Source organism: Muscardinus avellanarius, assembly GCF_963383645.1.
Source record: "Muscardinus avellanarius genome assembly, chromosome: 1".
Lineage (NCBI taxonomy): Eukaryota > Metazoa > Chordata > Mammalia > Rodentia > Gliridae > Muscardinus > Muscardinus avellanarius.
The window spans coordinates 135,459,009-135,477,040 of record NC_137786.1 but is presented as its reverse complement, the minus strand read 5'-3'; the positions used below and the strand labels follow the sequence as shown (position 1 = coordinate 135,477,040).

The window sequence follows — 18,032 nt, the reverse complement described above, 5'->3', positions numbered from 1 at the left end:
CTGCTGGCCAGATGGCTCTCTCCAAGGCTGGAGCTCTCTGTTCTACTTAATAACCGCCTGGTAATTAGCTCCACGATTTTGCCACTATGCTTATAATAGCCTCCATTAAAGTTATGGGGTTTTCAAGCCGTAATGGCTTCCAGAGTAATTAATGCACAACTGGGTTTATTGCTAAGTTTATTTTTAGAGCTTTTCTCCCTCGCTCCCCTCCCTTTCTTTTCATAGATATTTTCACTAAAAAACTGAAAGATATCAGACCTTGCTGTGGCCCTCTCTCCGGTGCACCCTCTCCTTTTCCTTTTCTACCCCTCATCCCACCCCATCATCTAGGCAGGTGCCACAGAGCAGGCAGCTGGGGTGGAAAGTGATTCTGAATTGGTATTTGTCCAGGCAAGAGAAAGCATTTGGCCCGTATGTATCCCCTTTTCAGCCTGTGGCTGAGACAGTACTCTGTGTCTATTCTGGGATGCTTGAGTACCTGGGGATCTCCTATCCCATGCTCATGATGACAGAGAGAACCATATGACCTAGATCTAATTCTGACTCTACCATTTTGTAATCATTGACATGGGCAGATTATTTACCCTCTCTGGCCCCAGTGAATCTAGCTATAAAATAGAATTCCAGCTATAGCAGAGTGGTTGTAAGTACTATACAGAGCAGATGCATGTAAACTGCTGAGCCTGGTCTGTGTACATCATGACTGCTGTAGGAAAGCTCGTTATCATTAACAACAGCCCAAGAAGACAAGCTGTAGGTTGGGCAGGTGCCAGAGGTGGGAGCTGTGAGGGAGAGAAGTTGCCCAAAAGGAAAAGGAGAAGAAGCAAGAAAGTACTGATGTGGAGCTTGCTCCCATGGATCAAGTGGGCCTGGCACTCACCTCTCCTTCTTTATTTTGAAACAGGTCTCAGTGAGTTGCAAAGGGCATCACTAAGTAGCTGAGGCTGTCTGCAAGCATGATCCTCCTTTCTCAGCCTCCCAAATGCTGGGATTACAAGTGCATCACCACGCCCGGCTTAACCAGAGGCATTTCAAAATGTTCCTTGTGAGTATCTGAGAACACACACAAAAAAATCTTCTTAGACATTTTAGGGGTCCTAGCCAGACCTAGCCTCCCTGTTTTACACCATTTTCTGTTGTTATACCAGAATATCTGAGACTGGGTTATTTATAAAAGAAAATGGTGTTCATGGTTCTGGAGGCTAGGAAGTCCAAGAGCATGATATTAGCGAGAGCTTCAAGCTACTTCAACTTGTGCCAGAAAGCAGAAGACCAAACAAGCACACATGGATGAGATAGAACATGAGGGGCAGCTTTGCTTTACAAAAACATGCTCTTGCCCAAATGAATCCACACCCATGATAAAAAGGCATTAATCCCTCTTAATGATAAAATATCCTTCTAATGGTCCTACCTCTCTACGCTGCTATAATGGCAATCATATCTCAACATGAGCTTCAGAGAGAAAAATCCAACACTTCCATCCTTCATCAGATGTAACTTAAGCTCACATCAGCCAAAATATGGGCTTGGTGCAGCCTTGCCAGTGGCCTGGGTGTGGGGGACAGGGCCTTGATCCAGGGAGTGAGGCATAAGACCACTCTACTTCTCAAACTAGACCCACAAGCATCCTTATTTGGCCACTGGGCCAAGGGGAGCTGTAGGGGATTGTGCACGTAACTCAGAATGATGGCCACTCCTGCAGTTCCCACCACTGACCTCTGCTTATTACACTTAACCCCAGTGCTCCTTCCAATCTAAATGAGGGGGTGTCTGATCCTATCTGTCCACAGGAAAACTCCAGAGGCAGTGGGACTTGGTGGGAAGGAGCCGCAGGGGATTCTGGATGACTCAGAAAACTAAAGTGTTCTTTAATGCAAAGTAAAGCTTGGTCTTCCAGAAGACATCAGAACTAGAAAAGAGAAGAAAGCACACTATTCCCCAAACTGGGGAAAAACAACTCCAAGTCAGCCACAGCTCCCAACCCTGCCAGAGGGGGAGAGGCTGGGGCTGGAGAAGCCATGTAGCTCTGAAGACACTCAGTCACTGAGGTGCTGAGCACTGGGTACTGATGAATGGGGCAATTTCCTTGACCTTGAGCTTGCTACACTCATTCCCCTTCTCATGAGAGAGAATAAGGCCCAGAGGGGGCACCTACCAGCAGATCTTCTGGAGAACTGAGAGCAAATGGGAGATCGACTCATTCTGCTCACAGGGGTGACTTTTCTGGGGCTTTGCTGCTGCCGTTTTGGGAAAGTGTCTCCCCACAATCCAGTGGTCCTACAGGGAACAGCTCTTATCTCTGCTAATGCCCAGCACCAGCAGCTGGCACTCCTCCTACATGGAGAAGGTATTCCACAAGAATTTCCTATAGACATTAACAGAGGAAGGCATTTAAGACATTTCCAAATAGGCCTAACCCTTAAAAATCCCTTCCTTGTCCTCAAAGGAGGTCTTCCAACTCCAATAACTCCAATCCCTTTATCGAGGACATGAACAAACTACCTGGGCCCAAATATTTGGATACCATAGTAGTTAACATTTCTTGTACACTTGCATCAAAACCCACTCTAAGGGTTTACGTATATTAACTTATTTAATTCTAAGAACAGTCTTTTGAAGTAAGTACTCAGTTTTAAAGATGAGAAAGCTGAACTACAGTACAGAGAGTTTATTTAATTGGGAAAAGTCACACAGCTTGTGGCTGGCATACCTAGCACTTAAACCAAGGCAGGTGTCTCTGAAGCCTGTAACCTCTGCACCCTACTGACTCTTGTAAATGAATAATTGCCAGATCCCCATGCCCATAGGAAGGACACTAGCTTATTTAAGCCAACAGACAGTAGAGATCTTTGGGGAGGTGGACAGACACTCCATCAAGAACTACCAAGGCTGTGTATCCCAGAATGGGACCCAGTCCTGCCAGGTGTCCACCCGGATCCCCCGGTCTCTGGCCATCCTGTTCTGCTCTCTCTTGCAGGTGTCCACCTCTGAGGGTTCCTGAGCCTGCCCCTAGACAACCACCCCTTCTCAGACTCCCATCAGGCTGGACTCTCCAAACCTGCTTCTACAATGGGTGGGTTGTGAGCGCTGGTAAGACCTGCCGGCCAGCCTTTGGCTTCTCTGTTCTCTCCGTGCCTGGCCAGCCAGCCCATGCCTATTCTTTTCTCCCCTGTGCTGCTGCTGCCCCGTGGCCGCCCCTCTCCTGACCTCCCCGACACTCAGGTAATGAGGAGCTGTGGGTGCAGTCAGCCTTGGAGATGCCGAAGAGACGGGACATCCTTGCAATCGTCCTCATCGTGCTGCCCTGGACTCTGCTCATCACTGTCTGGCACCAGAGCACCCTTGCGCCTCTGCTTGCTGTGCACAAGGGTGAGCCCCAGGAGGGTTTTCTTGTTTTTATGCACCATGCAGCTATGAGAAATACTAAGGGTCATCTGGGCCAATTATCTTACCCTTTCAGGGTCTTGGCCCTCTTTGGGAATCTAATAAAAGCTTTCCCCACAGTTTTAAGATGTCCCTAGGATTTGTGATTTGTTTTAATCCAGTGTAGGAAGAGGACAGACACAAAGACAAGTGCCTTGAAAGAAGAGGTGGTTATGCTCAGTCTTTAGGAGGAGGAGCCCTTCATGATACACAGGGCTGCAGCCAAAGCGTAGGCAGAGGGCTGGCAAGTGTGGGCCTCAGCCTTTACTGTAATGTCTGCAGGAAGGAAAGGGTTGAGTGAGCAGTGGAGCTGGCTTGGAAATGGGGAGTTTGAATCATTCCAGTGGGTTCTAGAATGCGGCAAGTGGATTTTAATTGTCCATTACTTGCCTTGACGTTGTTTAGAGCAGGGGGAGGTGGGTTTGTCAGTGAATCCCCTGAAGGGGGCATTATGGGTGCCAGTTGGTGTGTTTGCATATAAAAGGTGTATTCCAAGGCAGGTGTTACTATCTCTAAAAATTAGCTATCCCTGGGAATGGCAGTGCCTCCTTTGGTTTGCAAGGCTCTAAGATGTCAAAGCATCATCAAATACAGAAAATTTAACAAACATGATTAACATACACACAGAGACAATAGTATGCACAGCTCTGCACCCATTTCCATAATATGCAAGGACCAGGACCACTTAGCAAAGAGTGGGGGAGGAAAGGCTGGGATTTCTGGCCTGTATTGTGCTTTTCTGTTTTCTGCTTTATTTTCGGGTCACTGGAGATCAAACCCAGGGCCTTATGCACACTAGGCAAGTGCTCTACTACTAAAGCCTTAGCCCGCCTTAAGCCTTTTTTCTTTCTTTCTTTCTTTTTCTTTCTTTTTTTTTTTTTTTTTTTGGCGGGTCTGGGAATGGAACCCAAGGACATTCGACCTCTGAGCTACAACCCCTGCCCTGTTTTTCATTCTTTATTTTGAAACAGGGTCTCACTAAGTTGTGGAGGGCCTTACTAAGTAGTAGCTGAGGCTGTATGCGAACCGTGATCCTCTGGTCTTAGCCTCCCAAATGCTGGGATTACAACTATGTGCCACCACGCCAGGCTTCCTTAAACCCTTTTAAGGACAGGGTATCATTTGTCCCCTCTTCCTACTTGGGAAACTCTCTCCTATTTACCTAGTGATAGTGGGAAGAGTCCTACCAAGAGCTAGTGGTAGAACTGAGATTGGAAACACCTTCCCCTGGCTCTGAGTCCTGAGGTTTCCTTTTCTTCTTAAATCCAAGCTTTTCATACCCCAGACCTCCCATGTGCTGTATATCTGGCTGCCCTCCTTCTTTAGCCTTTAGTCTCATGCTTTCTTATTACAGACGTAACCATTTTGGGAAAGCAATAGTTTTCCCAATGCACAGTCTCCATCCATCCCTGCCCCATGTTAGAGATTGAATCCAGGACCTTACACAAGCTAGGCAGTGAGCAATACCCCCAGCCCAAAGTGTATCTTACCCTGGAGCATGTTAAAACAGGAAGGCACCATGCCAGGGACAGAGACCCCCCAAGTGAAAGCCATATCCACAACTTATGCTATGCTGCTCCACACAAATAAATGTTGGGTATATAAACCCCCAGAGGTTCCCAGAACTTCCAGGAAGAAGAGCCAAGCTCAAGGTTGCTGCAGCCCAGGACACTGGGACTCTCCTCCTGAAGTCATCTTCTCTCATCTCCAACAGCTTTGACACATGCCAGTTTAGAACCATTGTTATCCTGCCAATACATCATTCCAGAGGGGTTAAAACTTCCATATATAGAGAACATCAATGTCTCTTGCATTCCTGTAAGAGCTAGAATGGGGAGATATTAAGCTGTTTTGCTAAACACCAAGGTTACTGCCTGAGTATGGCAACTTGGCATTCTGTCTCCCTGGAACATGCCAGGAGGGATTGAGTGAAATCTGCAGCTAAATGAAATTAGGTTCACAAGGAGGGCTTCATGACTCAAAGGTGCAGAAACCCTGAAGCCAGTAGGAAGGGCAGAGTGCAAGCCATGGCTGAGCCTTAACTCATGGAAGGCTCCCAGACCCTCTGTCTGGGATAACCTGGATAGCAAAACGCTGAGCAAAATGGTTTTAAATCTCCCTCCTAGTCCTTTTTGGTTTCCAAAACTTTGTTGACTATAGGATTAATGAAGCCACATATCCTGGTCAAAGTCTTGGGAACCCATCCCTCTTTGCTCAACATTGTTCTCTTCACATTTTGACCTAGAACTCTCCCCAAAAGCTAGTGTGCAGAGCAGTGTTCATGCTAGTCTCCATCCTGCACCCTCTGGCCCTCAGCATCTTATTTGTGGCCTGGATAACAGGCTCCTGGCTACTCCAGGTGTCTGGTCATGCCATTCGTCTATGAGCACTTCCTCAGAGATGAGAGCACGTCATTGTCTCGGATCATGCAAAAAAGACCACATGCAAACCAGGTGTAGTGGTGCACTCCTGTAATCCCAGTACTTGGGAGGCTGAGCCAGAAGGATCAAAGTTTCCAGGCCAGCCTCAGCAATTTAGTGACGTCCTTATAAACTAAGAAAGACCCTGTTTCAGAATTTGAAAAAAGGCTGGGGTATAGCTTAAAGATAGAATGCCCCTGGGTCCAATCTCAAGTCTCACACAAAAAAATAAAATAAAATAAAATAAAAATAAAATAAAAATACACAAGCACCTACCCAGCCTGCATTCTGCTAATGATGGTGGAACAGAGGGAACAGAATGGCCTATGCCCAGCATCCTCTCTGCAACCAGGCTTTAGCCCATTCATGTGACTAGCTCTTTTTCTCTTCACTGTGACTGTACGGAGCCATAAGGAAGTAAGGCAGCTAATGTCCTTCTACACAGGAGGAAATGATAGCAACTGTGCCCGGCAGTGCTCCAAGACCTTGGCGTGTCTCGCCTCATTAATCTATATAATAACTCAATAAAGTAGATGCTATTATTAGTTCCATTTTACAGCTGATAAAATAAAGGCACCAGAAGGTAAGATACTTGCTCAAGGGTATATGGGTTGTAATGATGAAAGAGTAGGGTCTAAACCCAAGCATTCAGGTTTCTAGGTCTGTCCTCAGACCATGACCACCCCTGCTGAGAGAGCATGGGAGCAATGAAGGCCACAGTGTCGTGAGTATATGAGCCCTTCAACTAGAAAAACTTTACTTGAAAAGCAGGAGTTCTACCAGGCGTGGTGGCTCACACTTGTAATCCCCGCACTTGAGAGGCGGAGACAAGGAGGATCACGCAGGTTTGAAGCCAGCCACACTGGCTTAAGAGACACTGTTTCCAAATAAAAATATAAAATAGGTCTGGGAGTGTAGCCCAGAGGTAGAAGGGCTTCCAGGAACCCCAGTACCACCACCAAAAAAAAAAAAAAAGGGCAGGGGTTCATCGAACAACTGTGCATGCCAGTGGCCCTGATTCTCTTCTTAAAAGATGGCTGGATTCCTCCATGAGGAAGATGTCCAGGATGTAAGAAAGAACTGCCCACAGTTGGAACAAGTTGGCTACAGGAAGTAAAGGGCCCCCCATGCCTGGGAGTGTTTGGCCAGAGGCCAGGCTCCTGCAAGTGTCAGCTTTCCTCCTGGCATCCTTGGGGTAGAGACAGGAAACATTTGAATGCTAGGATGGTGAGGCAACTAGAGTCCCAGATGGCCAAGCGAGTGTGCTCAGAAATTGCAGATTAGGAGACTTGACATCAAGACTAGTGGAAGAAGTTAAACAGGTGTCTGCCTTTTGGACCTAAATGGAGGAATATGTGACATCAGGAATGACATTCAGGTTTCAAAAGTTATCTTGATAACTATAGGGAAAACCCATCAGAATGAAATGCAATAGTCAAATATTACATTCTTCACTTGATTCAAAGCCTTGATTGTGTAAAGCCAAAAGGGGAGAGGCCCCACTTGACTAGAAGGTTTGTGAAAAACCTGGGGTGAGCTAATTTTTAGGTTTCTGCAGGATCCACAGTGGTGCAGCCATGACACCAAAGCTGCTCTTGGGTTTTGTGGCATTCGACACAATCCCTGAACTGTGTGCCACTCTGCTATGTGGTCAGGGTCATATAAAGCCCACTGCATTTAGGAACTGAGGGGCCCCGCTTGGAACAGGCTAGTTACACTCAAATAGCTACAGGACTGTCACATGTGAGAAGATGTCAAGTTGGAAGTGGGGACCAGGAAAGTCCCTGTGAGAATTTCAAGGATGCAGATTTCAATGTTAGTGCTCACCGGGCAGAGCAGAGCAGATGAGGGAGGGCCCCGATGTTGTGTCTGCAAGAGGTGGAGGAGAGTGGGTGGCCTGGACCCTGTATCAGGGGCCAGAGCTGGGCCAGAGGTCTCGTCCCCACACCCCCATCTCCAACTCCGCAGATGAGGGCGGTGATCCCCGGCGTGACACACCACCTGGAACGGACCCCAGGGAGTACTGCATGTCGGACCGCGACATTGTGGAGGTGGTGCGCACAGAGTACGTGTACACGCGGCCCCCGCCGTGGTCCGACACGCTGCCCACCATCCACGTGGTGACGCCCACCTACAGCCGCCCGGTGCAGAAGGCGGAGCTGACGCGCATGGCCAACACACTGCTGCACGTGCCCAACCTGCACTGGCTGGTGGTGGAGGACGCACCGCGCCGCACGCCGCTGACCGCACGCCTGCTGCGCGACACCGGCCTCAACTACACTCACCTGCACGTCGAGACACCCCGCAACTACAAGCTGCGAGGCGACGCTCGAGACCCACGCATCCCGCGGGGCACCATGCAGCGCAACCTGGCTCTGCGCTGGCTGCGAGAGACCTTCCCGCGGAACTCCACCCAGCCCGGCGTGGTGTACTTCGCAGACGACGACAATACCTACAGTCTGGAGCTCTTTGAGGAGGTGCAGGAGGGTCCCAAAGGAAGGAGAGTAGCGGGCGGGCAGAGAGGATGTTGATGGATGCCAGACCTCTGGCCAGGAGAGGGGAGATATGGATGGAGCTTCCAAGGAAGGGACATTATGGGGGTGGGTTCACATACACTAGGAAGTCTAGGGAAGGAAAGAGGCATGGAAAACCTCACTGCAGGTTAAAGCATCCCCCACCTGTTAAAGGGAAGCGATGGTGTTTCTCCGGCACCGCAGTCCTGGCCTTAAAGGTGCCAGGCTAGGTCTTTGAGTGGGGCCCTACAATATGCCAACCAGAAACCTCTCCAGTGGGATAGCCTGAGCCTACTTGGAGTTCATGGGAGGGAAGGTAGTCATTTCAGACTGTTAAGTGGTAAGATGGAATGGTTTCCTGCCAGAGAGGAAACAGCAGGGTCATGTGGAGGTGAGTGTCAGCTGGACTGAGTCAGCCTTGCCCTAGAGGAGATTCCTCTGCAGGCACCCATCAGTAGGATGGCATCTGGAGGCAGGGGTGGGCTGGACCTTCCCGCGGAACTGGTTGGCCCATACACATAGAATTAATTGCGTTCACCTCCCATGGGGATGGGCCTCACTCCTATCAGTAGACCCAATTGCCCTGACTCTGGTTCCCCCCTTATAGATGCGCAGCACCAGAAGGGTGTCCGTGTGGCCTGTGGCCTTCGTTGGTGGCCTCCGGTACGAGGCCCCACGGGTGAACGGGGCAGGGAAGGTGGTTGGCTGGAAGACAGTGTTCGACCCCCACCGACCATTTGCAATAGACATGGCTGGATTTGCTGTCAACCTCCGGCTCATTCTGCAGCGAAGCCAGGCTTACTTCAAGCTGCGTGGTGTGAAGGGAGGCTACCAGGAAAGCAGCCTTCTTAGAGAACTTGTCACCCTCAATGACCTGGAGCCCAAGGCAGCCAACTGTACCAAGGTAGGCCCTCTGTGGAACTGATATCGGGGATGCAAGTGTTCCCAAGCCCATCCCTCTCTACAGTTCAGGGGCAATGAAACAGGTCCTCAGGAGCCTTGCCTGTCTGAAGCCCCTCCCATTAAGGTAGTTTATCACCTGAAAGCAGTAAGGACATGGGGAGGAGTGGCCACCAGGGAATCAAAGCCAAGGATTACTGCCCCTCCATTAGGACAGCTGTTTTCCATGATCTCCCTGCTGAACACACACACGTGCACATGTCATCGGAGATGCATACCCTTGCACATATATGCTCATATTCACCAACATGCACATGTAGACACATGAACACACATGCGCACACACTTGACAATCCCATCTCAGGACTTGTCTGCTTTCTAGAGTTCTCATTTCCAACAGATATTTCAAATGTATCTTGTGTTACACACAGCAAGAATGAGGGGGTAGGTAGAAATAAATAACAAATGAAGCAGGGCACAGTGGCTCATACCTATAATTCCAGCACTTGGGAGGCTGATATGAAAGGATCACAAGTTCAAAGCCAGCCTCGTCTTAGCGAGACCCTCAACAACTTAATGGGACCCTGTTTCAAAATGAAAAATTGGTTTTGGAGTATATCTCAGAGGAAGAATCCCCCTGGACTTAATCCTCAGCATTACACACACACACACACACACACACACACACACACACACACACACACTTGAGAAGGCTAGAAAAAAGGGGACAGGAGAAATCCTTACAGGATGTGGGAAAGTGCATGGGGTGGCAGGGCTGGATTGAGGACCTCCCCACTTTGTTTTGTGCCTCTGGAACACAGATCCTGGTCTGGCACACACGGACAGAGAAACCAGTGTTGGTGAATGAGGGGAAGAAAGGCTTCACTGACCCCTCGGTGGAGATCTGAGCCCAAGATCCAGGTAGGAAGGAGAGCTAGCTGGGCAGTGGTGAGCTGGGCAGCCCAGCATCAGATTTGGAGCAACATCAAGCTCCAGAGGCTTTTCTTCTTGGTCTTTAATTGTGGGAGGACAGATCAAATGTGAGCCAGAGAGGAAGTGGTACAGCCTAAGTCCCCTTCCCACCATTCTACCTGATGGCAAACATGCCAGCCCTTGCCCACATGGCTGGGTCCTCTGCCACCAAGCACTTCAGAAAGCATCACCTCCCTCATGACACCTTTCGTTGTTGTCGTGCTGGCTATGGCACTGGGACCACAGCAAGGGGGCTTACTGGGTTCTGTCTTTCCGAGGTTGCCTTTTTCCCTTTGGGTTCCCCGTTAGTCCCGTGGCTGTGTCAAGGCCCACCCACTGCTCAACACCAGTGACTCTGTGGCTCTCAGTAGTGAGTGTGGCACAAGGTGAATGCATGGCCTCCAGAGCTGTCGTCTCTGCCCAGGACAACTGCTTCCGCTTGATGTCACTTTCCTTCTCCACGAGTCAGTTTCTTCATTTGTGAAATGGGTTGCCAGAAGAGCCTGGCATGTAATAAATCTTGTATAAATGTTGCTTTCTTAATTTCCTTCTTTAAATCCCTCTACTGAAGTAGGCTACAAGACCTACCTGAAGCTTAGAGGTAAAGAAGTGATTTCAGAGAAGCTAAGTAACTTGTCCAAGTGACAGACTAGCACGAGTGAATTGTGCTGGGTAACTGGCAAAGCCTGGAATTTTCTAGGGTCTTTTCTGTGATCCTACCCTACCTCTTGAAAGAACCTTACTCTAGACTCCCTATTCTAGCTCAAGCCACCCAGAGACAGGAGCTCAGACAGTGGACAAACATCTCTAATCAGGTTTCTGGATATTTGCAGCCATCCTGCCCACAGGGGACTACTAGGTATCAGGTGTCACTTGGCCTGTTTTGTCCCTTGACCTTAAAAATAACCTTGGCCAATGAAACTTAGGATGAATCAGTACAAAGCCTCATTTCCAGACCATGGTCTTCACTGTGTCACTGAGAAAAGCTCCTCTACCTGCCTCTCAGCAGGGTCTCCAAAGAACACGCAGGGGCCGGGGCTCTGGCTGTCGGGGGCTCTGCACTGGGTGCTTCGCCACACTGGCTGTTCCCTCTCCAGCTCCACCCAGCTGATGCCTCTTTTGTTCCTCCTTTCCCTCACAGGAGCTCCTTCTCAGACCCTGTTCTTGGCCTTCCATCCTCTTCCCACAGCTGATGGTCCCTCCGAGGCAGACTCCTAAGGAAACACCATCACCTCCTTTCTGTTCTGGGGGCTTCCGAGAGAGTCCATCTTGATGACAGGACGAAGGACAGAATTTAAGCACAGAAACCCCAGACCTGTTGTTCTCTTCATCCACCGTGACCAGGGGACCCAAGAGATCTGAGGGCTGGGAACCCAGCACATCTCTCCAGAGGCTTCCTGCACTGACGGGGCTGTGAGAGCAGGGGCCGCGGGCACCCATGCCTGCTCCACGGTGATGCTGTGGTTGGGAGGGGGATGAGAAGACCCCGCAGTCACATGGAGGATGGTCCTCCCTAGCTCCCTATTCCTGGGCCCAGCCAGGGAATTCTGAAGACAAAGAGCAGCCCCAGGACACTATGAATGCCCACTTCTCTCCTCAGTACCTGCTCGTCCTGAGAGCTGCTCCCAAATCAGACATACCTCTGGCTCTCCTCTGGTTCATGTTTACAGAGCATAAGGCAGTCCTTGATCTCAACAGGCACCCAGGCCTGCGTGGGGGAAGCCTGGGTTTGCCAGTAGGCACCCCTGTACCTCAGGCTGTGGTGGAAGTGGAGCCCCTTCCTCTTGCCCACTTCCCTCCAGCACTGACAAGGAGGAGGGCCCAGAGCCAGCACAGGTCACTGATTGACCTGGACTGAGAACCATGTGATCCCACTGTCCACGCACTGCCTCCCCACCCACCCTGGGCTGCAGGGCCTCTTGCCTGGCCTGCACCAGGGAGGGGAGACACCCCTCTTCCTGGAGCTCTTGAGAACCACAGACCTCAGGGCTGGAACCAGCAGTGGTGGGCAGGGCAGACAGCTCCTCCAGCCCGGAGAGCCGAGGGACCAGGATACAGACCAACTCCTTCCCACTCCTACTTTGGGGGCCAGAGAGTTGGATTAGTGGAAGGATTAGGAGAAAGTGGCAGGGAATCATTGGACACTGAGCAGAAAAGAGTCCTGAGCACATAGGGCTTTGGAAACCATTCAATTTTAAACACAAAAGGGGAAAGAAAAATCTCACTTCTCCTTAAGCTGTGAGCATGCAGAGCCATCCCACCTCTTGTCCAACTGTCCCTATCTATTCCAGACAGATAATAGTGCCCACAAGCTGCTGCCTGGGAGTGGTAGCTCCCTGGGTCTCCCAGGCCAACCAAGAGGCCTCTGGCTTTCTGACCAGGATGGGCCCTCTGGTGGTGATCTCACTCATGCTCCTGAAAGTTGGAAGCACAATTTTCCTCCCAAGTGGAGGAAAAGGAAAGGGCCTGAGCCTACTGAAGAGGTGTTTATTTTTTAACTGCTAACAGCCCCCCACCCACCCCCACACACACTCCATTAAAACTCACAAGTCAGGTCTGAGGGCCATTCAGAACCCACTAATGAATGTGTGGGCAAGATAGAACTCAGTCCAAAGACCTAACATTCAGAATATAGCACTGGCTGCCTATTTTCAAATGGATTTAACTTCCCACAGTATTCATGAAGCCATCTTATGGAATCAGATCCCCAAGCCACCTTGCAGGACTTTTTCCGAACCTCTGACACTTTGGATGTTGCTTTGAAAATTGACCTCTTGGCATCTAGTGGGATAGTGTGGGAGAGAGAGCGGAGGTGGACACAGGACATCCATCAGATGCACCAGTTTATGCCTGGGCACTCTACTGCCTTGTTCCCAGAAGCTAGCCCTGAATGCCAAGGTCATATTGGCTGGTCTGAGGCCATCTTCTTAGCCAGTAACCCAGGGCTCATTTTCAGGAAATTCATTATGAACAACAAAATGAGGACTTTTGGGGGCAGATGCTAGTTCAGTTGTTTTCACCTAATATCCTCTCTTAGCTGCATGTATATTTATTTATAATTATAACCCTGGTGGACTGCAGCCTTCATCGTTGTTGGAAATGGATTTGATAAAAGTCAGAATTGGGCCCACGACAACTTGTTTTCCAAACCCAGTCTGCCCCCTGCTCCATTGCTGACGAGCTCCACCACAAAGGAGTGAGGCCAGGGATTAGGAGTTCTGAGGGCAGTGGCTAGAGTGATGGAGGAGCCCAGACAGCTGCAACATATGGTCTGTTTTAATTTAACTGTATTTAATTTGTTTTCAAAATTAAAAGTCAAATATGTTTTTTAACAGTCCTAATCCTCTTCAGCCCTGCCTTATTTGATCCTCACCTATCAGTTTAACCAACAAATATTTATCAAGTGTCTACAATGAGAAGGCATCATTCTAGGAGGCAGAACATGGTAGTGAGAAAACAAAGCCCTGTCCTCATGGAGCTTGCTCCCTAAAGAGAAACGGAAAATAGCAAATGTGCAAATTGCATTTCAGAGGTGACCTGCTGTAAGGAGAACACAGATGAGTGGGGGAGATGGAATACAGGAACAAGAGGCAATTAGATTCTGTATAAGGTAGTCAGAAAGGCCTCCCTGATAAGGACATTTTGAGCAGAGCAGTGATACTCCAACATGCAGCTCCCTGGGTCAGAGTATTTCAAGAAGAAAGAACTCTCCCCAGCTGGAAGAGGGCTCAGCATGACCATAGCTCAGCAAAAGGCTGGTGTTCCTGCCACTGACTGGGCAAGGGAAGAGGTGGGATAGAGGTGGGAGGTAAGATAGACATTCAGGGATGGAGGGAAGCAGAACATGTTGAACCCAGGGGCTAGGGTACAGCCTTTGGTTTCTAGTCTAAGTGGGATAAGAAGAGCTCAGCACAGAGGACTGACAAGGCCTCTACTTCCTATGCTGAAGACCAGGAAAGGGTGAGGGCTTGCCAGGAGGTGGCTCTGCAACAATACAGGTATGAGCGGATGGTGGTCTGGGCAAGTGCACAAGCCTTGGGGCAGAGAAATTGTTGAATTCTGAATGTTTAAGTGGTTCAGCCACGAGGATTTGCTAAGAACTCAAATGTGGAAAATTTTAAAAGGAGCCAGAAGTAATTTGAGACACAGAATGGAATTGCCATTTCTTGGTATAGGACAGAGTACAGGAGGGATCACTTGAGGGAAAACAGTTCTGTTGCAGGTGCTTGCTAGACACATGCAGGAGATAGAGGGGGACAGCTGGCCATACACTCAGAGTCTGAGTGGGGATGGACATTGGATGGTATCCATGCCTAGGCTGTTTATAATGCTACAGGTCTTATGGGTGAGGCCTTATGCACTGAGTATTGACAAAGGAAAGATGTATCTCAGTGATAGATCCAGAGACCTCTGGCATTGAGGTTGGGGTACAAGGAGAATTTTTCCAAATTCAGTATAGAAGATCCAGATGAACATTTAATCAACTCTGAACAGTAAGCTCTGCAAAGAGATATTTTGCTAAGGAAACAGATAAAATACAAGAATAAGAAGTGGCTACAGGAAGACCTCATCTTAAGGAAGGGCCAGTGTGTGCATAAAATTCAGGGATTTTCACTTTCAAAAAGAACTTGATATAAGATTTTCTTAAATTCTAATTCTCTGTCACATTTTCTAGCAGACCCCAACTGACATACAGCTTTATAGAAACCCACTTTTATGTAATATAAAATGACAAAATGACATTGTGACATTGCTCCTGGCTCGGGCCACACCCAGTAGCCCTGGGCTTATCAACTCCTAGCTCTAAACTTGCCATTCCAAGACAGATCAGAAATATTTGATCAGACTGGACCAAAAAGAAGACTGTCCCTATCTTGCTCTCCAGCCATTTCCATATCCTTCATTTTTATAAGCTCCACTTCTCTGCCTCAGGTGGGAAATCTGAGCCAACCCTCATGAGCACCCACCTGATGGCCTGGGCTACTGGCTCAGTGGCTGCATACCAGCAGTGGCCCTTGTGCAGACTCTGAACTGGGGCACCCAGGATGCCAACCTGTTACCCTATAAGTCCTTCAGCCCACTCATCCCCAAAACATCTTTCCTGAACTCTTATGTGGGCACTGTACTCAGAATGTGTGTGCTATTTGCTTTGACTATTATTGGAGATGGTTTGGGGTAGTACATGCTAGATGTAGTTTGTGAAGAAAAATTCCCTCCCCCTCATTGTTAATTCATATGTTACACTCTTGGCTGTCCCAGATTCTTGCCCCTGCACACTAGCAGGAGAATAGATTTGTATTTGACCTCTCCTCTCCAGGGCACTTCCAATATAGTGGCATTTCAAGGAAAATTGAGGTGAGGAAGGTTGTGAAGAACCAGGGAACTGGACCATCATCCAATTGGATATAGTCAGAGTCAGGATCTCCAAGCACCAGCAGGCTGTGTGCCTGACCCCAGACCAAGCCTTCTCCACAGAATCAGTTGCATAAATAAGACCAGAGACATTGCAAAAAGGTTTTTATTCAATGCTATTGCTTTACTGAAATTCAGGACAGTGAACCTAAGTTAAACCATTAGACTTGATCTGTAGAATCTCTAGAAAAACAGCCTCCAATGTGGACATGGACACAATGGCAAAGGAAGATGCCTTTTCTCTCTGCTGCTTGGTTACAGGGGAAAAGGTCTCCTCAGCTGTACCTGTGGGTCTTGTGGCTACTCCAGAATTCTTTGGCCTGGGCTGTACCTGTGGGTCTTGTGGCTACTCCAGAATTCTTTGGGGAGCCACCTGTCCAATGCACTTAGGCCTTCTTTTCCCTTGCTGGAAGCTCAGATATGGAGTGTGGTTTCTGCTGGGGTCCACATTCCCTCCAATTGATGCTGCTCCCCACTGAGCACAACTGGAAGTGCTCTCTGATTCAGGAAAATGAGAAGCTGAGTGTTACTATTTCTCTTAAGCATGATTAATCATCCTATCAGATGCAGTGAGTGGGGATGAAAAGGAGAAAACATGTGTGTTTCTTGAACAAAGTTTCTTCCAGAATCACAGAAGCAGCTCAGGGAGGGTGATAAATAAAGAATAAAGTTGACTGAGGTGAGACACCCTCCTCTTCCCTATCCTGTACCAATGGTGACAAACCATGAATTCAGGAATGATAAGGAGCCACGCCGGATGTGGCCAGGCCCCAAGGGAAACATTCAAAGAGCATACCTGTGTCCAGTCAACTGAGCTTTGACTCCTGGCACAGGGGGTGATGCCTGTCTACCTTCAGCATCTTTTCTGAGGCCCAAGGTTTTCATTACTTGGCAATATGACTAAACTTGCCCACCCCCCTCAGAGACTCCTTCTGGCTCTAGCCTCTTTCCTGAGAAAAGCAGGGAGGAAGGAGAGGTACCATCCACAGTGCCAGACTAAGAAGCCACCTTGATATGAGCTGCCCTGCAATTCCACCTTTTTCCTTCCAGATTTATAGTTTCAGGCTGAAGTGGGGGCAGCCTGTCACCCTGGGCTCCCTGAGGTTACTACTGGGACTCTCCTGCAGAGGGGTGTAAAAATCAACAGTCCACCAGGGTAAGAGGTTCCATGGCTTGCTGCTCAGTTTGGGTACTGGTTCCTGCCCAGGTGAGGCTTGTCAGTGGACTGTATCACAGGGCCTGCCATCGTCTCTTCAAAAACAATGATCTGTAAGAGAGAGAAGGGCTGACCTATGAGGTCTGTCTTGTATGGGGTGAGGGGGAGGCTGTGAGGCAGCAGGTTGGGAAGGGATTGGGAACCAAACAGGAACTATAAGTAGGATTTCAAAATACCTCAAGGAAGAGGGAGGAATATTCTGCTCTCTTTCTTGCCCTGACCAAAGGATTCAGGGAAGAAAGAGACAGGATGGGAGTGGTGAAAGAAAGGGAAGTGGGCTAGAAGTGTTCCTACCTTGTTGCTTCCCTTGACTAACCAGGCACCTGGGAGGTAGAGCGTCTCCTGGGGTCCGATGTTCCAGTAGCGTCCAAGGTTTTTACCATTGATGAATACAACCCCCTTCTCCCAGCCCTTAAACAGAGTAGGTAGGGCGTTAGCCTACCACAAGAACCACCGAAGATGTAGTCACACCAGAAGGCAGATGCAAGCACACAACAAGTGTTCTGCATTCAGCTTCCAAAAGCCCAAAGTAAGCCAATATCTTGACATCCATGAAAGCTAATTGGGTGGCATTGCCTGGGCTGACCCCCAGGCAAGGCACACAGGCTCAGCTGCACTTAGGAGCCTGAGCCCTGAGAAGCACCATGGAATGGATCTCTTCAAGTCCAGCCCCCAACCTAGGGGCCCTTTCAGATTGGACAATGTGAAAACAGGGAGCCCCCAGGCCTCAGGGCTACAAAGTACCCCACCCAGGCCAAGCACAAGTGGCTCAGCACCAAGAGAAGAGAGGAGAGACCCAGGACAGGGAAAGGAGGGCCCACAAACCTTCAGCTTCAGAAATGTGTCCAAAGGGGAGGAGCCAACTGTCAATCTAACCATGAAGAAAGCAGGGAATGTACGCACTTCTGGGGATTCCATGATAAAATCCCATTTGTCATCACTGAGCCTGAGGACAGAGCAGGGACAGGAAAGGGAGGAAGATACTTCCTCAGATCCACTCAAACCCTGTATATAATTCTTAAGGCATGTTCCTTCCCTGTTCAAGGCCCCCAGGTATCCACACCTCAGCCAGGGCACAGGAGTGACAGCAAGGTAGCATAATGGGCATTTTCTACTCTGAAAGTGCAGGGTTCTAGTGCTGGTACTGCCCCTCACCTAGAACAGGTCGCCTTG

General features: G+C 49.1%; 2 protein-coding genes across 2 annotated transcripts in view; one reads left to right on the top strand and one right to left on the bottom strand.

Annotated features, from left to right (window-relative positions):
- Positions 1-3,030: 3,030 nt before the first annotated feature.
- On the top strand, positions 3,031-10,167 carry B3GAT1 (beta-1,3-glucuronyltransferase 1; the record flags this gene model as incomplete). Its single annotated transcript, XM_080696506.1, has 5 exons — positions 3,031-3,076; positions 3,226-3,372; positions 7,815-8,323; positions 8,967-9,263; positions 10,081-10,167. The coding sequence occupies exons 1-5, from the start codon at positions 3,073-3,075 to the stop codon at positions 10,165-10,167; spliced, it is 1,044 nt and encodes a 347-aa protein (XP_080552632.1). The 5' UTR covers positions 3,031-3,072.
- Positions 10,168-16,823: 6,656 nt separating this feature from the next.
- Positions 16,824-18,032, bottom strand: part of LOC308265878 (beta-galactosidase-1-like protein 2) — a gene marked incomplete at both ends in the record, with an annotated part of 39,479 nt that continues 38,270 nt past the window's right edge. Inside the window, 3 exons of the mRNA XM_080699834.1 lie at positions 16,824-16,910; positions 17,154-17,270; positions 17,685-17,805. Coding sequence (XP_080555960.1) covers positions 16,824-16,910; positions 17,154-17,270; positions 17,685-17,805 — 325 coding nt within the window. The remainder of the gene's footprint in view (positions 16,911-17,153; positions 17,271-17,684; positions 17,806-18,032) is intronic.